General features: G+C 46.9%; 1 protein-coding gene and 1 long non-coding RNA gene across 5 annotated transcripts in view; one reads left to right on the forward strand and one right to left on the reverse strand.

Annotated features, from left to right (window-relative positions):
* Window position 1: 1 nt before the first annotated feature.
* LOC129059585 (uncharacterized) lies at window positions 2-27,349 on the forward strand. Of its 2 annotated transcripts, XR_008525575.1 has the most exons (4): window positions 2-945; window positions 4,765-4,820; window positions 18,504-18,604; window positions 26,442-27,349. It is a non-coding gene; the product is annotated as an uncharacterized LOC129059585 (long non-coding RNA). The 2 variants fall into 2 exon arrangements; XR_008525579.2 differs by lacking the exons at window positions 2-945; window positions 4,765-4,820 and adding an exon at window positions 7,742-8,419.
* The window catches only part of CDA (cytidine deaminase), a 32,669-nt gene continuing 21,029 nt past the window's right edge, over window positions 15,808-27,447 (reverse strand). The window contains exons 3-5 of one of the 3 annotated variants that reach the window (XM_063719856.1): window positions 20,831-20,888; window positions 17,067-17,135; window positions 15,808-16,269 (exon numbers count right to left, since the gene is read on the reverse strand). In XM_063719856.1, the coding sequence (XP_063575926.1) occupies window positions 16,153-16,269; window positions 17,067-17,135; window positions 20,831-20,888 (244 nt within the window). In that variant the 3' untranslated portion in view covers window positions 15,808-16,152. Of the gene's footprint in view, window positions 16,270-17,066; window positions 17,136-20,830; window positions 21,287-27,447 lie in introns of those variants that run through there. The other 2 variants (XM_063719858.1, XM_002811350.2) reach the window with 2 other exon arrangements.

The following is a 27,447-nucleotide window of genomic DNA, read 5'->3' on the forward strand; positions in this document are numbered from 1 at the left end:
CGCAGGCGCAGGCGCTGGTGGGCGGGGCCGGCCCCCGCGGCAGTTCGCCTACTCGGCGCGCGGGTGCGCTATGCTGGCACTGGCGACTCTAGCAGTGACTTTCCCTTTGCACTTTGGACCCACGCGGAGGGCTTGCCGGTTCAGGCAGGTCCTGAATGTGAACATCACTGGTCCTAGGCAAAATCGAGAAGTCGAGAAGGGAAACTGATATTTTTTGCCAACCACGGTGCCAGAGCCTTTACGTCTTTTAATTTATTTAACAGCTCCACCAACAAGATAAAAATGCCGTTTTTATAGATGAGAAAACCGAGGCATAGTAAGGGGCAGCATTCGAGGTCTTGTGCAGGTACCTAGCAGAGCTGAGTTACAGTTCACGTTGTCCTAACTGTTGAATGCTTGCCCTCCTCAATGCCGTTAGGCTGCTGTATGTGTCCACAGTCTCAGGGGTTTTAGAGAAATCTCACCCAAAAGACACAATTTATGAATGAGTGTGCTGAGGTCCCAAGATAGCAGGTTGCCCAAAGCCACACCGTTTGTTTAATGGCATACGCCTGCTTACCACAGAACACACACACACGCACATACGCACGCACGCACGCACGCACACGCACATTACTAAAACAGTTTGCTGTCCCCCGGCCAGGGGTCCACCCCATAGCCAAGTAAGCCCAGGGGACAGAACTCTTCAGACAAAGAATCCTTTCTTCAGCAACAGCTCCTGTCTACATGACCTTTGACTTCATATTTAAGGAGAAAGGGATTTATGGACAGAAGCCATAGTCTCTGGCTTCAGCGGCAGGGAGACAAGATGGTGGATCCCCATGCCATTACCCCCAAGACCCAGGGCCTATATGGTATAGGAAAGGAATGTGAAGGACATTTGAAGTCAGTCCCCCAGGGAAAGGCAAGAATGCTGTGCGAATCTGCCTAAGAGCAGGATTTATGGTAAGTACATGCTTTTACACAAGGAACAATAGATAAACTGGAAATCTTAGAGGCCTTCCCTAAAAGCTGGTTAATCAAAAGTCAACTTGGTTGGCGGGGTGTGGTAGCTCACAGCCTGTAATCCCAGCATTTTGGGAGACTGAGGCAGGTGGATCACTTGAGGCCAGAAGTTCATGACCAGCCTGGCCAACATGGCAAAACACTGTCTCTACTAAAAATACAAAAACTAGCTGGGCGTGGTGGCACACGCCTGTAATCCCAGCTGCTCAGGTGGCTAAGGCAGGAGAATCGCTTGAACCCAGGAGGTGGAAGTTGTAGTGAGCAAAGATCACACCACAGCACTCTATCCTGGGCGACAGAGTGAGACTCTGTCTCAAAACAAAACCAAAAAACCAACAAAACACATCAACTTGGTGGATTAGCATCCAAGATGGGGTTGCTTTAGGTTGCACTGTGTGTGTGTGTGTGTGTGCTGGTCTCTCTCATAATCATCCTTAAGGGAGGAATTTTATGGTTCTTGGGATATCCAATCACATTTATTTGGGAGAGGCATAGATGAATTTCCCATTTGTATGGAGGCACATGAATATCAGATATTTTCTTTAATTTTTTGGATCAACCTCAGGGAATTTTTAATTATAATTTTAAATGCTCCACTGAAGTTTGTAATTTGAAGAATGATAAGGGAAAGAAAGTTGGAGAAATCTCAGACTCCAGTAACCACAGGCTCACTCATGGAAACTTAGTTGGGGCACAGATGAGTGGATTTAAAGTTTAAATTCACTCTTCTGAAGCCAGGTTTGCAGTGGTTCACTCCAGCACTTGGGGAGGCTGAGGCAGGAGGATCGCTTGAGGCCAGGAGTTCAAGACCAGCCTGGGTAATATAGGGAGACCCCGTCACTACAGATAATAATAATTTAAAAGACCCCAGTGAGGCATGGTGGCAAGTGCTTGAGGTCCCAGCTACTTGGGAGTCTTAGGCAGGAGAATTGTTTGAGTCCAGGAGGTTGAGGCTACAGTGGGCTGTGATTGTGCCACTCCACTCTCCACGCCAGCCTGGGTGACAGAGTGAGACTCTGTCTTAAAAATAAAATAAAATAAATCTACTCATCTGCTGTGTTTCATTACTGTAAACCAAAGATAAGGTTCTAAGCTCCCCAGCTGACTAAATGGACCCCCTCTGGGCCAAAGAAAACCTAAAAAACTAAATTTCAGGCCATGACAGGAAGGGAGGTTGGACACGCCTCCTTATACCCTCTCCCTTTTGGAGTTTAGCCACAACTGAGCAGCATTAATATTCAATAGTGCACATAAGACTGACCATAAGATACCAAATTCCAACCTGACGCTGGTACCATAGCTGTCCATTGGGTTCCGCCTGTTCATTGCCTAGACAGAGCTGATTTATCAAGACAGGGGAATTGCAATAGAGAATGGGTTTAATTCATGCAGAGCCACCTGTATGGGAAACCAGAGTTTTATTATTACTCAAATCAATCTCCCTGAAAACTCAAGGATGGTGGTTTTTATGGATAATTTGGTGAGTAGGGGGTCAGAAAGTGGGGAGTGCTGATTGGTTGGGTCAGAGATGAAGTCATAGGGAGTTGACGCCATCCTCTTGTGCTGAGTCAGCACAAAAACCTTGGCTTCTGGAACCCCCCTTATCTTAACTCAAGCGTTTCTTTCTACTGAGTTCAATTCTTCAGACAAAGCTTAACTCTTTCAACCAATTGCCAGTCAGAAAATCTTTGACTCCACATAGAACCTATGAGCATCCACTGCTTCGAGATGTTCCACCTTTCCAGGCTGAACCAATGTATACCTTCCATGTATTGATTTATATTTTTGCCTGTCACTTCTGTCTCCCTAAAATGTATAAAACCAAGCTGTAACCCAGCCACCTTGGGCATCCTTTCTCAGGACCTCCTGAGGACTGTACTCTGAGCCATGATCACTCATACTGGCTCAGAATAAACCTCTTTAAATATTTTACAGAATTTGGCTTTTTTTTTTTTTTTTTGTCAACATTACCATTATAGCTCCTCTCTTTAATGTTTATAGAGAAGGAACTAGAGGTTCTCTGAGATATTTAATGTTTCAACTACAAGGATTTTCTTTAATCTCCCAGGAACATAACCTTTTAGTATGAGGCTTATGATGACCACACAGCTTATAAGATATTGTATTGGTTGTCTTGAGTTAAAGAGTGCGTTTGTCTTAAGCCTTTGCATTTGTTCCCCTGAGCTGCAAATGAACTCACTGGACCTGCGATACGTAATCCATCAGCTGGAAATGAAATCTCCAGACTGATGTTAATTAACCTTCCATTGTAGGCTGGACTTACTCACTTCTCCATCTGTAGAAAAATCTAAAGTCTGACAGGTCTGAATCAAGCACAGCATGAAGCTTGATTCTTTGGCAGACATCTGTATGGAATGGACAAGTAAGTGGATTTTGGAAGAGAGAGGCTTCCAGCAGGGATTTCAGGGGTTCCGCATTCTCACCTCTCAGGTCAGAGATACAGCCTTACTGTGGCAGGGGCACAGGCATGCATTTCCCAGGGACAATGGTCCTGACTCCATTCATCCCTGTCTATCCTCCTGAGAAGGAAAAATTCTTTTTATGGTGGTGCCATGGGTCTCAGGTCTCAAGGAATCATCTTGAGATTCTCCCATAACATCTCCCATCTTTTTATTTATTTATTTATTTATGAGACAGCGTCTTGTTCTGTCACCCAGGCTAGAGTGCAGTGGTATGATCATGGGTCATTGCGGTCTTGAATTCCTGGGCTCAAGCAACCTTCCTGCCTCAACTTCCCAAATAGCTGGGACTACAGCTCACACTACCATGTCCAGCTAATTTAAAAGATATTTTGTAGAGATGGGGTCTTGCTATTTGCCCAGGCTGATCTCGAACTCCTGGCCTTAAGTGATACTCCCACCACATCTCTGGGGTTACAGGAATAAGCCACTGCACCTGGCCTCTCATCTCTTTAATGGTATCCCAAAAAGGTGAAATTGGATATATGATTGATATGTTTTGGCTCTGTGTCCCCACCCAAATCTCATCTTGAATTGTACTCCCATAATTCCCACATGTTGTTGGAGGGACCCAGTGGGAGATAATTTTAATCATGGGGGTGGTTTCCCCCATACTATTCTTGTGGTAGTGAATAAGTCTTATGAAATCTGATAGTTTTATCGGGGGTTTCCACTTTTGCATCTTCCTCATTTTCTCTTGCCGCCACCCTGTAAGAAGTGCCTTTTGTCTCCCACCATGATTCTGAGGAACTGTAAGAACTGTAAGTCCAATTAAACCTCTTTTTCTTACCAGTCTCAGGTATGTCTTTATCAGCAGCATGAAAACAGACTAATACAATGATAAATGGTTTTTGTTTGGTTGTTTTTTGTTTTGTTTTGTTTTTTTTGAGATGGAGTTTCACTCTTGTTGCCTAGGCTGGAGTGCAATGGTGCGATCTTGGCTCACCACAACCTCCGCCTCCCGGGTTCAAGCGATTCTCCTGCGTCAGCCTCCTGAGTAGCTGGGATTACAGGCATGTGCCACCACACCTGGCTAATTTTTTGTATTTTTAGTAGAGATGGGGTTTCTCCATGTTGGTCAGGCTGGTCTTGAACTCCCAACCTCAGGTGATCTGCCCACCTCAGCCTCCCAAAGTGCTGGGATTATGGGCATGAGCCACCATGCCTGGCCATGTTTGGTTGGTTTTTAAAAAATTTTTATGAGTACATAGTATGTGTATATATTCATGGAGTACATGATAGTATATGGTTTTCTGATGAATATCTGTTTATATTGCAGATTTAATATTCTGTATGGAAGTCTCATTCATTCACAGAACATCAGCTCTTTACCAGGTAGGCTTTGATATGCTCAGCCACAGAATTAGAGGAGAATGGAGTGGGGGACTTGTTGGAGTGGCCACGTGATTTTTTTTTTTGGTCTACATTCCGTTCCATAGGCATCCTTGTATCTTCTGTCAATGAAGAGAATCAAACTCTGTAAAATATTTGAAGAGGTTTATTCTGAGCCAAATATGAGTCACCAATGGCCAGTGACATGGCCCTCAGGAGATTCTGAGAATATGTGCCCAAGGTGGTCAGACTACAACTTGGTTTTATACATTTTAGGGAGACATAAGACATCAATCAATACATGTAAGATGTACATTGGTTGGGTCCAGAAAGGTGGGACAACTGGAATTGGGGGCTTCCAGGTCATAGGTGGATTCAGAGATTTTCTGATTGGCAATTGGTTGAAAGAGTTATTATCTAAAGACGTGGCATCAGTGGAAAGAAATGTCTGGTTAGATAAGGGGTTGTGGAGACCAAGGTTTTATCATGCGGATGAAGCCACCAGGTAGCAGGCTTCAGAGAGAATAGGTTGTAAATGTTTCTCATCAGACTGAGAGCCTATCAGTCTTAAGGTCTGTGTTGATGTTAATGCTGGTCAGCTGGACCTGCATTTCAAAAGGAAGGAGGGAATAATGAGGCATATCTGAATCCCTCTTCCTATCAAGGCCTGAATTACTTTTTCAGGTTAACTTTGGAATGCCCTTGACTGAGAGGGGGAGTCCATTCAGATGGTTGTGGGGTTTAGAATTTTATTTTTGGTTTATATTTCACTACCTTTTCCCTGCTGGTGGGCAAGGACTGTGGAGTTTTGGGAAAGTACATAATCTTCTTAAGAAGCATTATTTAACCTTCCTCCCACCCAAAGGACATGGGGGTGGGGAAGCTGATTTGAATGTAAAAATGGAATAAGGCAAGACTTCAACAAAGAGAATGTCGAGGGCTGTTTGACCTTCCCTTTCTGGACAGCATCCTTTGGCACAGTTTCAGTGCTCTTTGTCTCCTGCTGGCAGGAGGCAGACACATTTTCCCAGAGCAGCAACATCCTTTATCCACAGACCATTTCAGAAGTGCTATCTCTAAATTGCCTGCAGAGGTGGAAGGCGGTTTTGCTAAAACTGTTGGCAGAGCAAAGCTGCAGCCAGATCAAAATCCTGCTACTTGAAACTCCTAGGCAGTAGTTTTTGGAGGTTAGAAGAAGACCACAGTGGGCAGAAAGTGAGATTTCATTGGAAGGAAGCATCCCTATGTTGTCTGGGCAAGACGGATGAAAACATAGTGATGGTGGAGCAGGGAGAGATTGCACTGTTAAGAAACCCAGGCAATCTGTGGTTCCTTCATCCAATATATTTGCTGTCCTGCAGTGATTGTTCACATTACAAATATGGCCATGTCGCCTGCTGTGTATAAAATCTTCATAAGCTCTGTACGCTTGCCCACTGCCCTTGGGATAAAGCCCAGGCTCCTCAGCCTGGCACACAACATTCCTCATTATTTAGCATCCTTCTTACCGTCCCCCACCCTGTCTTTTATGGTCCAGCATCACTCAATTACTTCTCAATTACTTCCAGTTGTCTCAGCCACCATGGTGACTCCTCTGGGTTGCTTTACTGCTCTGAAAGAATCTCCATTCATACTTGAGGTCACCTCCTCCAGGAAGCCTTCTTTGACCTTCTCTGGACTGTACTAGATGTCCCTTCTTTGTCTCTCCCACTAAAATGTGAGTTCTGTAAGGACAGCGATTGTGATGTTTAAATCTCATATCCCTCAGCACCTAGCATGGGGCCTGTTGGGTCCCCAGCACTTGTTTGAGACACAACTGGGAATTCAAGCCCTTAGTGGGCAGGCTCATGCCCAAGGGGAAGCTGAGAGGAAGGAGCTGGGCGACACTTTGAAACTCCCCAATCATGAGTCACTCTTCCTTCCCAGCAGGAGTGAGGGGAGGGGTGGAGAAAGGCTGGAAGGAAACAGGAGTATTAAGAACTCACATCCCCACCCCAACAGAATCAACTACTGCATTTATGCTTTAGAATGTACACCACATCATTGCCAAATGAATTTCCTTTCCATGGTTTCCTTTTTATCCACTTTCTGTTTTTTTCTTTGATCATTTGTTTTGTTTTTAAGAGAGGGGTCTCTCTATGTTGCTCAGGCTGATCTTGAACTCCTGGGCTCAAGCAACCTGCCTACCTTGGCCTTCCAAAGTGCTGGGATTGCAGGTGTGAGCTCTGCTGTTGTTGTTTTTAATTAATAATTATTTTAAATAAAAGTAATATAAATATATGGTTTAAAAAATACTAAGAGTTTATGTAGATAGGCTTACAATGAAAAGCAACAATCTTCTGTCCCAACTCTTTGTAAACCCAATGCCCCAGCCTAGAGACAATGATTTTTTACCTTTTTAGCTTTATTCTGATAGTTTTCTTCATATCTCTACCTTTTCTTCCTCCATCCCTCCCTCCCTCTCTCCCTCCTTCCCTCCCTCCCTTCCTTCCTCCCTTCCTTCTTTCCTCCCTTCCTTTCTTCTTTCCTTCCTTCCTCCCTTCCTTTCTTCCTTTCTTTCTTCCTTCCTTCCTCCCTTCCTTCCTTCCTCCCTTCCTTTCTTCCTTCCTTCCTCCCTTCCTTTTCTTCCAAGGCAAAGTCTTGCTCTGTTGCCCAGGCTGGAGTGCAATGGCGAGATCATAGCTCTCAGTCTCCAGATCCTGGGTTCAAGCACTCCTCATGGCTTAGACTTCCAGGTAGCTAGGACTATAGGTGTGAGCCACTGAAACCACCTTTGCAAAAATTATGGCAGTGAGAAAATTATGGCAGTGGGAGAGATCTCATATAGCCAGTCTCCCCACTCTTGCCTTTAGCTTTCAAGTTGCCTTAATTATTCCTGGGCTTAGGCTGAGCTAACTCTGAAAGACATTTAGTTTATAGTTTAAATGATAATAGCCCTTCCCCAAACTCAACTGTCTTTGCAAAGCTAATGAAAGGCCACCAGGCTGGGGGAAGGGGAGCCTGAACTCTGCAAAGGTATAGACATAAACGATTGCCAGCCGTTATTCTGGAGGTTACAAGATATGCAACTTCCCCAATTACTCCTGCAAATAACATCACTATTGTAGATTGGCCTTTTGAGATACCTTTTCAAGTTTTTTGCGTGTCTGACACCCATGGCTCCACCTGGACCCCCCAGTCAATGGCTCCACTGCTCTTGTGACCCCACACAGGAGCAAGAAGAGGCTTCAACTCCCTATGATTTCATCTCTGACCCAACCAATCAGCAGCAAGCACCCATTACCTAGCCAGCCCCACCCCTTTCCCCAAACTGCCTTTGAAAAACTCCTAACCTAGAAGCCTTTGATGAGATTGACTTGAGTAATGACTTTGTCTCCCAAGTGGCATGGCTGGCCTCATGTCTATTCAACTCTTCACTGCAATGCCATGATTTTTGTTTGTGCAGTGGGCAGGAAGAACCCTTTGGTGGTTACACCACCACATCCAGCTAATTTTTAAATTTTGTGTAGAGACAGGGTCTCACCACATTGCCCAGGATGATCTCGAACTCCTGGCCTCAAGCGATCCTCCTGCATCAGCCTCCCAAAATGCTGGAATTACAGGTATGAGCCATGGTGGCCAGCCTCTACTATTTCTTGATTTAGCAAACTGAGGTATTTAAGGTATACAGCTGACCACATGACCCGCACCTGAAACTGATGGCTGCCCTTTGGAATAAGGTCAAACTCCTTAACAGGGCTAACCAGGCCTGCATCTTCTGACCCTTCCACCATGCTTATCTACTTTTCAATTTTATTTTGTTTTCCTTGTTTATGTATATTGTGAATTTTTACATCTGTAGAATACCCATCTCCTGGCATTTGTGCCATATATATTATCCCCTCCTCTGGATTGTGGGCTGGATGTTAATGCCTTGCTTCTGTGGACTAAATTTGTCAAAAGTGATGGACTGTCACTTTCATGACATTCCAAAGACTCTGGTTTCCGTCTTGCTTGCTTGTTCTAAGAGAACTGCCCTGTGGAGAGGCCCACATAGCAAGGAACTGAATAGTAACAGCAACAGCCCACAGTGAACTGAATCCTGCCAGAAACTGTGAGTGACCTTTGAAGTGGATCCACCCCCAGTCAAATCTTCGGATGAGACTGCAGCCCTTCCTGACACGTTCGTTGCCGCTTTGTAAGAGACCTCAAGCCACAGGACCTGGCTCAGCCCAGAATCCTGCCCCGCAGAGACTGTGAGATGATAAATATTTGTTGTCCTCAGCCGCTAAATGTTGGAGTAATTTGCTATACAGCAATAGATAACTAATGTCACCATTATGCCATATAGTTTTCTATTCAGTCATGGAGTTTTCCTTTTTTTTTGTTTTTTGAGACGGAGTCTCACTCTGTCACCCAAGCTGGAGTGCAGTGGTGCGATCTCAATTCACTGCAACTTCTGCCTCCCAGGTTCAAGTGATTCTCCAGCCTCAGCCTCCTGAGTAGCTGGGATTACAGGTGTGTGCCACCACACCTGACTAATTTTTGTATTTTTTAAGTAGAGACTGGGTTTTGCCGTGTTGGCCAGGCTGGTCTTGAACTCCTGACTTCAGGTGATCCATCTGCCTTGGCCTCCCAGAGTATTGGTATTACAGGCGTGAGCTACCATGCCCAGCCTAAAAATTTAATCTTCCTAATGCCTCTTTCCTGTACCCATCAAAAACTGTGTTTATAGATTGGGCATTCCTTCCACATCTGTTCCCGTGCTCATATCACCATATACAAAATTTTAAACACAGGCCGGGTGCAGTGGCTCACGCCTGTAACCCCAGCACTTTGGGAGGCCGAGGTGGGTGGATCACGAGGTCAGGAGATCGAGACCATCCTGGCTAACACGGTGAAACCCCGTCTCTACTAAAAAATGCAAACAATTAGCCAGGCGTGGTGGCAGGCGCCTGTAGTCCCAGCTGGAGGCTGAGGCAGGAGAATGTTGTGAACCCAGGAGGCAGAGCCTGCAGTGAGCCGAGATTGCGCCACTGCACTCCTGCCTGGGCTACAGAGCAAGACTCCGTCTCAAAAAAAAAAAAAAAAAAAAAAAAAAATTAAACACATGAGAGACTTATTAGGCCATTCCATTATTTATTTATTTTTCCATTATTTATTCTTGAACAGTGTTCTCTGGCTTTATTTCAGACACAGAGATCCAAAGTACCCTGAATATCTGTCAATTATAGCTGTGCTTTCCTCCCTGCCAAAAGGAAACCCTAAAGAATCACATGGTTTACATGAGCAATTAGCAGCAGCTGGCCAGAGCAGCAGAAATATGCATGCTTCTACTAATTTCCATGGGCATCTGGGACTGTGCTTTAGGGTCCTAGAAAACACAGACAGTGCTGGACAATAGAACACACGCTTGGCCGGGCACGGTGGCTCATGCCTGTAATCCCAGCACTTTGGGAGGCCAAGGTGAGCGGATCACCTGAGGTCGGGAGTTTGAGACCAGCCTGACCAACATGGAGAAACCCCGTCTCTACTAAAAATACAAAATTAGCCATGCCAGGTGGCACATGCCTGTAATCCCAACTACTAGGGAGGCTAAGGCAGGAGAATCGCTTGAACCTGGGAGGCAGAGGTTGCAGTGAGCCAAGATCGTGCCATTGCACTCCAGCCTGGGCAACAAGAGCAAAACTCCGTCTCAAAAAAAAAAAAAAGAACACACGCTGCCCCGAAAACACATATCCTCAGCACTGTGTCCTGCACAATGAGACTGCAAAGTGAAAATGCTTTTATTGCCTCTCTCCAGGCAAATGAGTATTGTTCTTCCAAGAGGCCATTGTTGAAGAATCTCTAGAATCCTTTGAGAATCTCCTTCCATAGACTGTTTCCACATAGTATAAGGGCGCTGGGCTTAGTCCTTCCGTCAGTCTCATATTTTACCCTTCTCCATACCCCATTCCCTTACTGGATGACACTTCTCTGCTCTGACTAAAACATCCTCTGCTCCAGGTGGTCTTGCATGAAGGCAAGTTTTACTTTTTGTTTTTTCTTTCTTTCCTTTTTTTTTTTTGAGACAGGGTCTGGCTCTGTCATCCAGACTGAAGTACAGTGGTGCGATCTCGGCTCACTGCAAACTCCACCTCACGGGCTCAAGCGATCCTCTCATGTCAGTCTCCTGAGAAGCTGGGATTACACGTGCCTGCCACCACACCCTGCTAATTTTTAAAATTTATTTATTTTTATTTTTTATTTTTGGAGACAGAGTCTCGCTCTGTCGCTCAGGCTGGACTACAGTGGCGTACTCTCGGCTCACTGCAACCTCCGCCTCCTGGGTCCAGGCAATTCTTCTGCCTCAGCCTCCTGAGTAGCTGGGCTTACAGGCATGTGCCACCACACCCGGCTAATTTTTGTATTTTTAGTTGAGACGGGGTTTCACCATGTTGGTCAGGCTGGTCTCGAACTTCTGACCTTGTGACCCACCTGTCTCAGCCTCCCAAAGTGCTAGGATTACAGGCGTGAGCCACCATGGCCGGCCTAATTTTTTAAATTTTTTGTAGAGATGGGGTTTCACCATGTTGCCCAGGTTGGTCTTGAACTCCTGGACTCAAGAGATCTGCCTGCCTCAGCCTCCTAAAGTGCTGGAATTACAGGTATGAACCACTGTGCCCAGCCAAGTTCTACTCTTTCTGCTGCTTGCTGCCAGGGCTTTCTTCACCTTGGGAGCCACTTGTCATGAAGTACTATAATCACATAGATTTCATTTTCCCACTGATAAACTAGGAGCTCTGTGAGGGCAAGGACTTTGCCTCGTTTACTGCTGTGTCCCTGGGAACTGGTCTCAGCAGTAAGCACCAATAAATAATTGTGAAAAGAGGTTGGGCGTGGTGGCTCATGCCTGTAATTCCAGCACTTTGGGAGGCCGGGGCGGGTGGATCACGAGGTCAGGAGATCGAGACCATCCTGGCTAACACGGTGAAACCCCGTCTCTACTAAAAGTACAAAAAATTAGCCGGGTGTGGTGGCAGGTGCTTGTAGTCCCAGCTACTTGGGAGGCTGGGGCAGGAGAATGGCGTGAACCCGGGAGGCAGAGCTTGCAGTGAGCCAAGATCGAGCCACTGCACTCCAGCCTGGGGGACAGAGCGAGACTCCGTCTCAAAATAAATAAATAAAAAAAAATAATAATAATAGTGAAAAGAACGTATAGGCTGGATGCAGTGGCTCACGCCTGTAATCCCAGTACTTTGGCAGGCCGAGGCAGGCAGATCACTTGAGGTCAGGAGTTCGAGACCAGCCTGACCAACATGGCGAAACACCGTCTCTACTAAAAATACAAAAATCAGATGGGCGTAGTGGCGGGCATTTGTAATCCTAGCTACTCAGGAGGCTGAGGCAGGAGAATCGCTTGAACCCTGGAGGCAGAGGCTGCAGTGAGCCGAGATCACGCCACTGCACTCCCGCCTGGGCAACAGAGGGAGACTCTATCTCAAAAAAAAAAAAAAAAGCTGTAAAACGCTGCTGCTTGTTTGCAAAAACAAATCCATCCTTAAAAAAAACAAAATTTGTCACCCTTGTTGAGGATTAACAGCCAAGATTTACGGAGAATTTACTGAGGGTCAAACACTGGGCCTTTATTTTATTTTATTTTTTTGTGATGGAGCTTCACTTTTGTTGCCCAGGCTGGAGTGCAGTGGCGTAATCTCAGCTCACTGCAACCTCTGCCTCCTGGGTTCAAGAGATTCTCCTGCCTCAGCCTCCTGAGTAGCTGGGATTACAGGTGCCTGCCACCATGCCCAGCTAATTTTTTGTATTTTTAGTAGAGACAGGGTTTCGCCATGTTGGTCAGGCTGGTCTCGAACTCTTGACCTCAGGTCATCCACCTGTCTTGGCCTCCCAAAGTGCTGGGATTACAGGCGTGAGCCAGCATGTCTAGCCAACACTAGGCCTTTAAAATTGCATTATTTCACTCAATCCTTGCCACAATCCTAGGGGCTGGATACTATCATCTCCATTCTGCAGACGAGGAAATTGAGTCTCAGAATAATGAAATAACTTGCCCAAAGTCACAAAGTTTGGAGGCTGTTCAACCCCAAAGTGCAAACCTTTAACCATTATGTTATACCCTTTTTTCTTTCTTTATATATTGTTGTTATTGATTTTTTTAATGTTTTGGAAATTAAAAAACAGATATGTACAAAGAAGAAAATGTCAATCATTCATATTTCCAACAAGCAGATTAATAACTGATAGCCAGATTTTCCTCCAGCTTCCTCTTTTTTTAGATTTCTCCACCCGCCTTTGCTGAGAACATTCAGAGGAGTGTGCTGAAGTCCCCCAAACCCATTTCTTTTTGTTTTATTTATTTGTTCGTTTATTTTGAGACGGAGTCTAACTCTGTCACGCAGGCTGGCATACAGTGGTGCAATCTTAGCTCACTGCAACCTCTGCCTCTGGGTTCAAGTGATTCTCCTGCCTCAGCCTCCTGAGTAGCTGGGATTACAGGCACGCACCATCACACCCGGCTGATTTTCTGTATTTTTAGTGGAGACAGGGTTTTGCTATGTTGGAGAGGCTGGTCTTGAATTCCTGACCTCAAGTCAGGAGCGATCTACCTGCCTCGGCCTCCCAAAGTGCGAGGATTATAGGTGTGAGCCACTGTGCCTGGCCTGTTGTTGTTTTAGAGACAGTATCTCACTCGGTTGCCCAGGCTGGAGTGCAGTGATGCAATCATGGCCCACTGTGGCCCTGAACTCCTGGCCTCAAGAGATCCGTCTGCTTCAGCCTCCTGAGTAGCTGGGACCACAGGCAAGCACCATAAGGCCAAGCTAATTTAATTTATTTAGGTTATTTTATTATTTAATTAATTTATTTATTTACTTAATTTATTTAATTATTTGTTTAATTTATTTTAGAGACAGAATCTCACTATGTTTACTTGGCTGGTCTTGAATTCCTGACCTCAAGAGGTCCTCTTACCTCAGCCTCCCACAGTGTTGGGATTATAGGTGTGAGCCACTGTGCTCAGCCACCAAAGCCATTTCTGAAGAAAGTCAGGCCGGGCATGGTGGCTCATGCCTGTAATCCTAGCACTTTGGGAGGCCGAGGCAGGTGGATCACGAGGTCAGGCATTCAAGACCAGCCTGGCCAAGATGGTAAAACCCTGTCTCTACTAAAACTACAAAAATTAGCCAGGCGCAGTGGCAGGTACCTGTAATCCCAGCTACTCGGGAGGCTCAGGCAGGAGAATCACTTGAACCCGGGCAGCAGAGGTTGCAGCGAGCCGAGATCGCACCATTACACTTCAGCCTGGGTGACAGAGTGAGACTCCATCTCAAAAAAAAAAAAAAAAAAAAAAAAAGGGCAGAATGGAGTTGTGTGTCATATAGCCACGCTGGAATGACTGGGATGCTCCCAAGATGCCAGCAGATAAGTCTGAGTGTGTTGTGGCAAAACCATTCTCATCAAGTGGCAACACTGGATCAGGGTGGAAAGGGCTTCCAGGGAAGGGGCGATGTCCACCTGGGTGCCCCTAGGTACTTGCTTGCTCTGGGAACAGCAAACCTAAGCTGTATTCTTACCCCACCCAATGAGCCAGCCCCAAGACCAACTCCTCCTGGGAGGGCTCCTGGAGCTGTCATCCTCCTCTAGAGGACTCACCCTGGCTCCTTCCTTCCTTATTCAGTCCTGACCTTCCTAATTTTGTGCATGTGTGATAACCAATGCACCCATGAAAGAAACAGTACCTCCCTGTCCTCACACTCCAGACAGCAGCAGGCTCCCCGACACACCCACTTGACACTTGGTTCTGCCTGGATCACGATGTGCACTCCTATGCATTAGACCTGGGTACACATCTCTCTCTCTCAATCTGTCAGGCTGGGAGTTCAAGGGCAGAGGCTGTTTTTCTCTGCAATATTTAGCATATTTGACATATAAAAGATAATCAGTAAATTGAGACATCAGTTATGGGGGAATGGAAAAAAATCCTTGGAATCCTTGTTGTTTTTGAGACGGAGTCTCACTCTGTCACCCAGGCTGGAGGGCAGTGGCACAATCTTGGCTCACTGCAACCTCCGCCTCCTGGGTTTAAATGATTCTCCTGCCTCAGCCTCCTGAGTAGTTGGGATTACAGGCGCCTGCCACCACGCCCGACTAATTTTTGTATTTTTTAGTAGAGACAGGGTTTCACTATGTTGGCCAGGCTGGTCTCGAACTCCTGACCTCAGGTGATCTGCCCTCCTCGGCCTCCCAAAGTGCTGGGATTACAGGCGTGAGCCACCACACTCGGCCCAGACAGATCTAGTTCTGATTCCAGTTCTGCCACATTAGCTGTGTGACTTTGGGTGAGCAACTCAATCACTCTGAGCTTCCAGTTTCTTATTGCTAAATTGAGAACACTAATAATTAACCTTTGAGTTTGATACGTGAGGACTGAACAGGTCCACATATGTCACACACCTTAGCGTAGTGCATGGCAAAAAGCTTGCAATGTTTCCGGACCACAGTGGAGGGGTTAAGGGGCCTGGATTCTGTTCTGAGCTTTGCCATTGTCCTAGAGCAAGGTATTCAACTTCTCCAAAGCCCAGTGCTCTCATCTGTGAAAAGGGGGCATCTCCACACCCACCTCACAGAACTGTGGAGCACGTTAAACTTAAAATGATGCACACAAAAGTACCTGACACACAGTAGCTACTGAGAAAACCCTTTGTTACACTGTCTAGACAAACCGTGCCTGACCCTTAATACTCTGGAATCTCCCGGTGCTCAGGTCTATAATGAGACAAAAACACACTCTAGGATGGTTATTGGCAGTTAGGTCCAGCCCAGGGGAGCTGCCCGTTTAGAGAACGCTGGGGCAAGTTGCCTAAAACCTTAGCTCTCCACACCATAAGGTCCATGGTTCCAAGGTACCCATTTCCTCTCTGAACAGAAAGAGTCCAGGTCTTCCTATAAAGACAAATCACGCTGTCCCTCCTAAGAGCTGCAAGCAAGGATAGAGACAGAGCAAGACACACGCTTTGATCCAGGATGTTCTGTGATGTTTATAATTAGAAAAGTTGCTCGGAACAGGATAGAACCTTGGGAAGGCTGATGGGGAAGCAGTCCAGACTAGGCTGGGCTTTGAAAGAGGGCTCACAGGAAGGAAAGGAAAGGTGGGGCGGGGCGTGGGGCGGTGGTGTTCTAAGTCACAAGACAGGTTGCTAGGAGGGGTGCTGACTCAGGCTGGAGTGTAATTGGGAAACATCATCTTTGCCCAGCCCTTGTAGCACTGGGGCCCACTGGGCAGGTGTCCCCAGGGCTGTGAGACATCTTTATGAAGTTCTCCAGGTGGCTGTCACAGGTGGTGGGCATTCTGTGGCTGTCACTGGGTCTTCTGCAGGTCCTCGGGCCCAAAGGAGGAGGGCAGCAGCTCCTGGACCGTCATGACAATATACGTACCATCCGGCTTGGTCATGTACACAGGCCAGTTGGTGCCAAACTGGAAAAGAGGCAAAGCTGGCGTGAGAGATGCAGTGTGGCTGAGGGGGCTGAGACTGACTGGGTCTGAGTCTGACTCTGCCACTCACTGTCTAATGTTCCTCACTTTACCTTGATTTTCTCATCTGTAAAAGGGGAATGACCATAATTGTACCTGGATCATAGCGCTGCAGGGAGGAGGAAATGAAAGAATGCTGTGAAACTGAACAGTGCATGGCACATCGTGAACAGGCACCATTCAAGACTCACCCAGGGCTTTATAAGAGCAACAGCTAACCCTGGAACCAGACCTCCTTCTGCTATGACAAATGACCACTAACATCCGCTTCCCTTACAGTATCCCCTTTACACCTCACACCAGGAGAAGCTGCAAGCCTGCTACATACACTCAGTGTATTAGTCTGTTCTCGAGCTGCTAATAAAGACATACCTGAGACTGGGTAATTTATAAAGAAAAGAGGTTTAGGCCGGACGTTGTGGCACACGCCTGTACTCCCAGCACTTTTGGGAGGCCGAGGCAGGTGTATCTCCTGAGGTCAGGAGTTCGAGACCAGCCTGGCCAACATGGTGAAACCTCATCTCTACTAAAAATACAAAAATTAGCCAGGCGTGGTGGCGAGCACCTGTAATCCCAGCTACTCAGAAGGCTGAGGCAGGAGAATCTCTGGAACCTGGGAGGCAGAGGTTGCAGTGAGCCAAGATCACACCACTGCACTCCAGCCTGGGCCATAGAGTGAGACTCGGTCTCAAAATAAAATAAAATAAAATAAAATAAAAAAGGAGGTTTAATGGACTCACAGTTCCACATGGCTGGGGAAGCCTCACAACCATGGCGGAAGACGAAGGAAGAGCAAAGGGATGTCTTACCTGGCAACAGGCAAGAGAGGACTTGTGTGAGGGAACTCCCATTTATAAAACCATCAGATCTCATGAGACTTATTCACCATCACGAGAACAGCATGGGAAAGACCCGCCCCCATGATTCAATTGCCTCCCACCAGGTCCCTTCCATGACATGTGGGAATTATGGGAGCTACAATTCAAGATGAGATTTGAGTGGGGACAGAGCCAAACCATATCACATAGATACTGCACATGCATGGTTTCATTATCTACCCTGTGAGGTAGGTGCTATCATGATGCCCATTTTACTGATCAGGAAACTGAGGCTTAGCAGGGTAAAGTCAGCAAAGAAAAATTTGTCTCTTGATCTTTCTCCTGTACTATGAGGAGCACTGTTTGTTTGCTGTGTGACCTTGGGAAAAGGATAACTTTCTGGGGCTCACTCAGTGTCTTGGTGCATGGAATGGTTTTAGGGATGGGAGAATGCAGGATGGTAGGCAAGAGGTTAATCAGCAGTGGCATCATGACAAGAGCCCTGGAGGTGGGGTCAACAGACCCAAGCTCTTCCTGGCCAGGTATTGTGAGATGCAGAGATGATTCATGTAAAGCATCTCTATGCACATAGTAGGTGTTCAATTAATAGATGCCATTCTGATTATGTTGGTAGCCAGTGACTGCTCAGGTCTACAGCCTCCTGTTCTTCCACACTTCTCTCTGAATCACCAAGTTATTCCCAGGCACACTCAATCTTCTGGCTTTTTAGAATTAATGTTTTAAGGAAGGAAATTTTTCTGCTTGACAGGCTCTGCCTGAGGGTAGGTACGGACGAAAGTTGAGCCGAGGGCGAGTTTACGTGCCAGGTCCCTGGCCCCAATGCCTCATCTCTTATCATTTGCATTTTGGTTTCAGTTTCGCCCCTGCCTCCTTCAGCTTTTTCATTTGCCTTCTCTCGTTTGCCAACATCCAATCTGTTTGGAGAAAACAGCACTGAGCAATTGGACCATGTCGGGGCCTTGGGAGCCAGGGACTTGGCGCCCTGTCGTGGCTTCCTTATATGACCTTCGACATTTCCACCGTGCAGGGCAGCTATTTCTGCCTCTCTCAAGTGAGACAAATTCCACCGTTGTAAATTCACTGCTTTCCCGGTGGTATGTTTTTGGATTTGGGAAATGTGTCTGATTTGCACTCCTGGCAGGAAGCAGGAGGAAGATGGAAGTGTCTGCATCCCCAGATGCTTTGAAACCCCACGGCACAAAAACAAAGCTAAAACAACCCCCTTTCTCCCAAAACACAACTCCAAAAGCAGAAACTCCCACGGTACAAGCAGCATCCACATGCCAAAATACCATTATGTTTCCTCCATGGCTGAAAATAATTTTGTCCAACTGACAGAACCACAAAGACAGAGAGGCAGCCGTGAGGAGCACGAGCTTCAGAGTCAGCCTGATGGGCCATGGATACCCGTATGTCACCGCCTGGCAGGGGGCCCTTCAGTAAGTCATTTTACTCCTCTGAGCCTCAGAGTGGTTACTGGGAAATGGGAATAATGACATGCACTTCACTCAGTCTTGGGGAGGGGATTAAACAAGATGCTGTAGGTATGTATTTATTTTTGAGACCGGATCTCGCTCTGTCACCCAGGCAGGAGTGCAGTGGCTTGATCACAGCTCACTGCAGCCTTGACCTCGTAGGCTCTAGTGATCCTCCTACCTCAGCCTCTGGGGCAGCTAGGACCACAGGCACGCACCACTATCCCTTGCTAATTTTTAAACTGTTTGAAGGGACCGGGTTTTACTATGTGGCCCAGGCTAGTTTTGAATTCCTGGGCTAAAGTGATCCTCCTGCCTCAGTCTCCCAAAGTGCAGGGCTTACACGTGTAAGCCACCATGCCCACAAGATGCTGTATTTCAAGGGGCTCTTGGTATTATGCTGGAGCTCAGGGCCTGTGGGATTCTCTAATCTTTTGGGACTCTAGAGGACACAGATCTCTTTGAGAATCCACAATAGTTACTGACATTCCCCTTTCCCCAAACGTACATATAAACATGAAAACCTTCCCCTGAGCCTGGATTAAGGACCCATGATCTAAACTATCCCTTCGTTTTCATTTTTTTGTTCTCTTTTATTCCTTTTTTTTTTTTTTTTTTTTTTTTTTGTGGAGAACAGGGTCTCGCTATGTTGCCCAGGCAGGTCTTGAACTCCTGGGCTTAAGCGACCCTCCTGCCTCTGCTTCCCTAACTGCTGGGATTACAGGCTAAGCCACCACACCTGGCCTACCCTTTTGTTTTTAGAGTTGAAGAAATTGCAGCCTTCCATCAAGAGGACTTTTATAAAAAGCACTTCAGATCCTTCAAGTCTCTTGAAAATATCCAATGGCTTACCTTTATTCTCTTTTTTCCCAATGTATTTAATGTGATAAAATATATATAATGTAAGATTCGCCATTTTAACCATGTTTAAGTGTACACTTCAGGCTGGGCGCGGTGGCTCACGCCTGTAATCCCAGCACTTTGGGAGACCAAGGTGGGCAGATCACAAGGTCAGGAGTTCGAGACCATCCTGGCCAACATGGTGAAACCCGGTCTCTACTAAAAATACAAAAATTAGCCAGGCGTGGTAGCTGGTGCCTGTAGCCCCAGCTACTTGGGAGGCTGAAGCAGGAGAATCGCTTGAACCCGGGAGGTGGAGGTTGCAGTGAGCTGAGACTCTGCCACTGCCCTCCAGCCTGGGCGACAGAGTGAGACTCCGTCTCAAAAAAAAAAAAGTGTACACTTCAGTTTCCTTTATTCTTGGAATAAAATGTACCCTTCGTTCCATGGCCAGGCCCCATGTGATCCGGCTCCTGCTCACCCCTCTGACTTCAATCCCATTGCTTTCCTTCCACCTACCAGGCCCTAGCCCTCTTCTCAAATTCACCAAGGGTCTGAGCTGGCTGGTTCTGAATCTCCTTCTCTAGACCTTTGTCTGTCTCATTTTTTTTCTCATTATTTATATTTCTGCTCAAATGTCATGCTCAAAAAGAGGGCCTTCCGGGACATCTAAAGCAGGGGTTGGCAAACCTTTTTCTGTCAAGGACCAGACAGTAAATATCTTAGGTTTAGAGGCCATGTGGCCTTTGTTGTAATGGCTCACCTCTGCTGTGTCAGGGCAAAGTGGCTATGGACAATAGGTGAATGAATGGCCATGGCTGTGTACCAATAAAACTTTATTTACAAATACAAGCAGCACGCTGGATTTGGCCCAAGGGCTGTTGTTTGCTGACCCCAATCTGCAGTGTCCCCTGCTTGCCCGTTTGTCACTGGACTCCTTTTTTTTTCTGCATTTTGTTTTCCTCTATAGCCCTCTTGACTCTCAGAAACGCCACTGTTTGTTTATTTATTTTGCTCCTTGTTTATCATCTGTCTCCTGCATTAGCCTATGAGCTCTGTGAGGGCAGGGCCTGGCCCATCTTTTCCCTGTGCCTCCCCAGAGCTACCTCAGTGCCTGGCACAGAGCAGACACTCACTCAGTAAGTATTTGTTAAACGAAGGAATAATTTCCAGTGACTCATGCAAGCGTAGGGAGGCCTTAGAAGCCAGCCAACCGAGCAAACAGGACAGTAGCTGTGTCTCCACGCCTGCCACGCCTGCCACGCCTGCCACGCCTGCAGCTTGGCGTGGCTCCCATAGCCTGAGACAGGGAAGACATTTGCATTCCAGAAAGCAAGAGAAGCTGCTTACCTCTCTCATGACTTGCCTGCAGGCCCCACATGGAGAGATAAAATCATCTTGCATGTCACTGGGGAAGCAAAGAATCAAACTCAAATTAGTCTCTCCCAAGGCCTGAGGACAATTGCTACGATTCAGGCCCTGAGTCTCGGTCTGTTCCTGATTTGGGTCATACCCCATCAGGCAGTTCCTGATTCACAGATCCACTGTGTCCTGAAGGCTGAGAAGGCCACGTGGTGGCTTTCCACACTGCCACAAGGCAGGGCTATGGGCGGGACTTTCATTAGTGCCATCCATAAACGTTTACTGAGCACTTACCATCACTCACACCCGGGAATACAAAGGTCAAAGAGAATTTGTCTCTGGTCTTCAGGAGATTGTTCAGCGCAGTGGCTTATGTAAAAAACCAGCTGAGTTATCATGTTAAACAAAATGCGGCTGGGCGCGGTAGCTCACGCCTGTAATCCCAGCACTTTGGGAGGCCGAGGTGGGTGGATCACCTGAGGGCAGCAGTTTGAGACCAGCCTGGCCAACACGGTAAAACACCATCTTTACTAAAAATACAAAAATTACCTGGGCTTGGTGGTGGGCGCCTGTAGCTCCCAGCTACTCGGGAGGCTGAGGCAGGAGAATCACTTGAACCCGGGAGGCAAAGGTTGCAGTGAGCCAAGACCGTGCCATAGCACTCCAGCCTGGGCAACAAGAATGAAAATCCTTAAAAAAAAAAATTGCTGAAGGAACACACAGTATGACGGAGCTAATCCCTGCCTGTGGACTGAGAAGGAAGATTTTATAGAGGAGGAGGCATGTGTCCTGGTCCTTGGAGGAAGTGTAGGGTTCATAAGTCACCATTTAGTGAATGCCTACTGTATGCCAGGCTCTGTACCAGGCACTCAACATTCATTAATTCATGTAATTCTCAGAGCAGCCTGGTGTCACGCACGTCTGTGTGAAGAGAGTCCACCAACAGGCTTTTTTTTTTAGATGGAATCTCACTCTGTTACCCAGGCTGGAGTGCAGTGGCGTGATCTTGGCTTACTGCAACCTCCGCCTCCCGGGTTCAAGCAGTTCTCCTGCCTCAACCTCCCGAGTAGCTGGGATTACAGGCATGCACCACCACGCCCGGCTAATTTTTTTGTATTTTTAGTAGAGACGGAGTTTCACTGTGTTAGCCAGGATGGTCTCGATCTCCTGACCTCGTGATCTGCCCACCTCGGCCTCCCAAACTGCTGGGATTACAGGCATGAACCACCCCGCCCGGCCCCACCAACAGGCTTTGTGTGAGCAGTAAAGCTTTTTAGTCACCTGGGTTTAGGCAGGCTGAATCTGCAAAGAGAGTCAGCAAAGGGAGATCAGGGCGGGGCAGTTTTATAGGATTTGGGTAGGTAATGGAAAATTACAGTTAAAGGGGGTTGTTCTCTTTCGGGCAGGGGTGGGGGTCACAAGATACAGGGTGGGGAGATCGTGAGACTTATTGTCGGTGGGGGGGGGAATGTCACAAGGTCGATTGATTAGTTGGGGTGGGGAAGGAACAAATCACAATGGTGGAATGTCGTCTCTTGTGGTTCTTCAGTTGCTCCAGGCCATCTGGATGTATATGTGCAGGTCACAGGGGTTAAGATGGCTTAGCTTGGGCTCAGAGGCCTGACATCAAGATGTCACAATGGCCACTTTAAGGGTGAGGAGATAGGTTCAGTGTGATGAAGAGGCAGAGATGCTATTCGGAAATCCTGGGTTTCTCTGTGTTGTAGGCAAAGGAAATAAATAGTATGTGCAGGCTGGGCACGGTGGCTCATGCCTGTAATCCCAGCACTTTGGGAGGCTGAGGCGGATGGATCACCTGAGGTCAGGAGTTCGAGACCATCCTGGCCAACATGGCGAAACCGCATCTCTACTAAAATACAAACAATTAGCCAGGTGTGGTGGTGCAGGCCTGTAGTCCCAGCAACTCGGGAGGCTGACGTGGGAGGATCACTCGAGCCTGGGAGGCGGAGGTTGCAGTGAACTGAGATTGTGCCACCGCACTCCAGCCTGGGTGACAGAGTGAGACCTTGTCTCAAAAAACAAACAAAAAAACAGTATGTGCAAAGGCCCTGAGGCATGAAAAAATAAAGTGCATGTGTCTCAGAGAGAAAAATGGGCTCCTTGCACTGAAGAAGCTCACCAGCCAGGGATTGCCTGTGAGAGTTTAGGCTCCTACAGACAGACCTCCAGCTCTGAGCAGGACAAGGATTGGTCCCTAAAACAGGTGGCTTTGGCCAGGCACAGTGGCTCACGCCTATAATCCCAGCACTTTGGGAGGCTGAGGTGGGTGGATCATGAGGTCAAGAGACCGAGACCATCCTGGCCAACATGTTGAGACCCCATCGCTACTAAAAATACAAAAATTAGCTGGGTGAGGTGGTGCACACCTATAGTCCCAGCTACTCAGGAGGCTGAGGCAGGAGAGTCACTTGAACCCGGGAAGCGGGGGTTGCAGTGAGCCGAGATGGTGCCACTGCACTCCAGCCTGGTGACAGAGCGAGACTCCGCCTCAAAACAAAACAAAACAGAACAAAACAAACAAGTGCCTTTGATGATGGAAAATTCCAAGCCTATACCACAGGTGAAGCCAGCAGCCACCATCCTCCTTACTCTTCTGGACCCACAGCTTTGTGATATCTCTGGAAGAACATAGGATTTTTATTTATTTATTTATTTGAGACAGGGTCTTGTTCTGTTGTCTAGGCTACAGTGCAGTGGCACAATCATGGCTCACTGCAGTCTCTGCCTCCTGGCCTCAAAGGATCCTCCTACCTCAGCCTCCTGAGTAGCTGGGACTGCAGGCATGCACCACCACACTCGACTCATTTTCTGATTTGTTGTAGAAATAGGGTCTTACTATATTGCCTAGGCTGGTCTTGAACTTCTGGGCTCAAGAGATCTTTGCACCTTGGCCTCCCAAAGTACTGGGATTACAGACATGAGCCACCATGCCTGGCAGAACACAGGATTTAAATTTTGGTTTTTAATTGGCTCTTCCTTTTGCTATGTGTGACTTTGACTAAGTCATTTTAATTCATCCAAGTCTCATTTATTTGCTGTAAAATGTGGATGATATGTCATCTGCTTTGTAAGAATGCTAGAAGATAAAATGAGATAAGGTGTATGGAAGACTTTGTAAACTTTAGAAAGTTATATACATATTGTTACTGCCTGTTCTAAGTGCTGGACATTTCTTTCCTTATGTATGTAAGCTCTGTCATAATTTTAGTACTTTATCATACACAGTTTTATTATATGCTATGTGCTTTATGTACTATTTCATAATTCATCTTATTATATCTTAACAACAATTGTTATTAAGATAATGTGTGCCTATGCCTGTAATCCCAGCACTTTGGGAGGCCGAGGTGGGTGGATCACAAAGTCAGGAGTTCAAGACCAGCCTGGCCAACATGGTGAAACCCTGTCTCTACTAAAAATACAAAAATTAGCCAGGCGTGGTGGCAGATGCCTGTAATCCCAGCTACTTGGGAGGCTGAGGCAGAGAATTGCTTGAACCTGGGAGGTAGAGGTTGCAGTGAGCCGAGATCATGCCACTGCACTCCAGTCTGGGCAACAGAGCAAGACTCTGTCTCAAAAAAAAAATAAAAATAATAAAATAAAATAAAATAAAAAAAGATAATGTGTGCCTAGAATGTGCCAGGCATTCTGCAAAGCATTTTATATGCATCGTCTCATTTCAACCAACAAATATTTACTGAGCACCTACTATGTGCTGGGCACTGTCATTGGTGCTAGGAGTGCAGCAGTGAACAAAACAGACAAAATTCACTATGCTCAGGAGTTTATAGACTAGTGAGGGGAGCTAGGCAACTGATCAACCACCCAACCAACCAACCATGCGTCAAGTGGAGATAGGGATAGATACTATGATTAGAATAAAGCAGCCGAGGTGCTATTTTCTCTAATCCTCACCATTACTACCTTTTATATGTGGGGGTCCAGTCAATGAAAGGTTCTGTTCCATGGGAAGATGGGGTCCTCTCTGAGCACGCTTCCAGCTTCAGAAGAAAAACCCATGGGCACATGAGAGGGTGGGGACTCCTGCCCAGGACGCTGAGTGAACTCTTGGAATTACGGGGTGACAGCTGTTGCAGCCAAGGCCTCTTAAGCTTTTTGGGGGTTATTTTTCACTTCATTCCACACATGTCGACCAAAATCCTTCTCTATGCCAGGCAGGCATGGGAAAAGAGCAACAAAGACCAATCGGACAATCTCTGGAGCTTACCCTCTGGACAGGGAGATAAAATTTCACATAAATGCCGTAACAAAGGCATGGTTAGGGCCATGGGAGAGTTGCTCTGAATGAAATTCAGCCTTCCTTCCGTGGCCTGTAAGGCCCTGTGTGATCTGACCCCTACTGAGCTCACCACTTCCTTTCTGAATCTTTTTTTTTTGAGACGGAGTCTTGCTCTGTCGCTCAGGCTGGAGTGCAGTGGCGCGATCTCGGCTCACTGCAAGCTCCGCCTCCCAGGTTCGCACCATTCTCCTGCCTCAGCCTCCCGAGTAGCTGGGACTACAGGCGCCCGCCACCACGCCCAGCTAATTTTTTTTTGTATTTGTAGTAGAGACGGGGTTTCACCATGTTAGGCAAGATGGTCTCGATCTCCTGACCTCATGATCCACCCACCTCGGCCTCCCAAACTGCTGGGATTACAGGCATGAGCCACCGCGCCCGGCCTCCTTTTTGAATCTTGTGGCATCTGTGGCCCACTACCCAGTGGCTAGCTCCCTGGACAAGGTGATCTGCATCAGGGATTTCAAGGTGGGCAAGCATGCATTCCACTGGGAAGGTAGATTTGGTGTAGGCTTCAACAACCAAAAGTCACAGGATGGTGTTTCCAGGCAGCCTAGCACTGAGGATGTAGAGACAGCCCGTTAACAGTAATGGCTTACACATACATGATGGTTCTGTGTGGCAGCCTCTGTGCTAAGGACCTTAAGTGGATTAGTTCATTTAATCCACCAACAACCCTGTAAGGGGCGGGGTTATGCAGTCGCTCTTATCACCTGCATGCTGTAGATCATGAAAGGTGAAACGACTTGCCCAAGGCCACTGAGTTAGTGAAGTGGCAGAACCAGGATTTGAACCCCAAATCTACACACTCTGCCTTTGGTAGTTTTGCAGCTTGCAGAAGAAATAACGATAACTTTAAAACAATGTAATAGTTTGAGGCTGAATGCGGTCGCTCATGCCTATAATCCCAGCACTTTGGGAGGCTGAGGTGGGCAGATCACTTGAGGCCAGAAGTTCGAGACCAGCTTGGTCAACGTGGTGAAACCCTGTCTCTACTAAAAATTCAAAAATTAGCCAGGCGTGCTGGCCGGCACCTGTAGTCTCAATTACTCGGGAGGCTGAAGCATGAGAATCACTTGAACCTGGGAGGCGGAGGTTGCAGTGAGCCGAAATCTTGCCACTACACTCCAGCCTGGGTGGCACAGCGAGACTTGTTCTCAAACAAAACAAAACAAAACAAAACTATATAATAGTTTGAATGTATTACATACTCTGTGTCAGGAACTTTACAGAAATTGTTTCTTAAGACCCTGTAACAGACCAGTCTCCTCCATTTCACAGATGAGAAGCCAGACTCAGGGTCTAAGCAGCATGCCCAAGGTCTATAATGCAGCTGGATTTGGAAACTGGTTTCACTGACCCTGAAGCCTGGGCTTCTAACTTACTCAACGTTCCTGCCAAGAGAGAGCACTCAAGACTGAGCACCTGCTGGCTGCCTCAGGATGTTTCTTCACCGCTTCCCCCTTTCTCCCTCTCCTCTGTCCTGCCTTTTGCTGGCTATTTACAGTTTTCTGTGGTTTATGCTCACCTTGGTCACACACTGAGGCCATGCTTATCAGACTCGACGGGCTGGAAACCTATTGACTCTGATCACTACAGCTGGGACCCAGTGGGGCAATCTCATCTGTCTGTGAACAGTAAGACACACGGACCTTTCCTGAGTGCGGTCTCCATCCTTAGAGACCTCAGAGGAGTTCTCTCTGAGGTTGCTCAGACCCATCCAATGTTAAGGGAGTTGGTATTTCTCATTCATCCTCTAAATCCACAAACGCTCTCAATTTAACAAATCATGAGTGCGATAATGAGTGCATTTTGGGCTCAGGAAAACTGATGCAGGCTGAATACCCAGAGTATAGCAGTTGGGTGCTGGAAAAATGGCAGGTTTTGTGTAAATAAGGACATTTGCTAATCATTGCTAGTCATACTTAGTTGTGTTTAAAAGTCGATAATGACCAAGAGAAAAAGCCTCTCATCTGGCAAATTCTAAATAGAGCAAGGCATCATTATCCTTTGGTTGACTTTGGCCTCTTTTTCCCTAGAATATCATTATTTTCTTGGATCAGCTTTGAAATTGAGTTATTTCCCTCCTTTTTTTTTTTTTCATAAAGTGCAATTCACATCCTGATCTTGGCGTATCTGCACAAAATGTTCTCAGCACAGCGTCATTTATTCCTCCGGAAGCCTTAAGGAAGCCAGGACACACCTCGGTGACAGGGAAGGCTCTCGGATACTGGGGCCCTTCTCCTTGAGTGCACCTCGGGCTTTACTTACTCGGAAACAAATTAAG

This window comes from Pongo abelii, chromosome 1, assembly GCF_028885655.2.
Source record: "Pongo abelii isolate AG06213 chromosome 1, NHGRI_mPonAbe1-v2.0_pri, whole genome shotgun sequence".
Lineage (NCBI taxonomy): Eukaryota > Metazoa > Chordata > Mammalia > Primates > Hominidae > Pongo > Pongo abelii.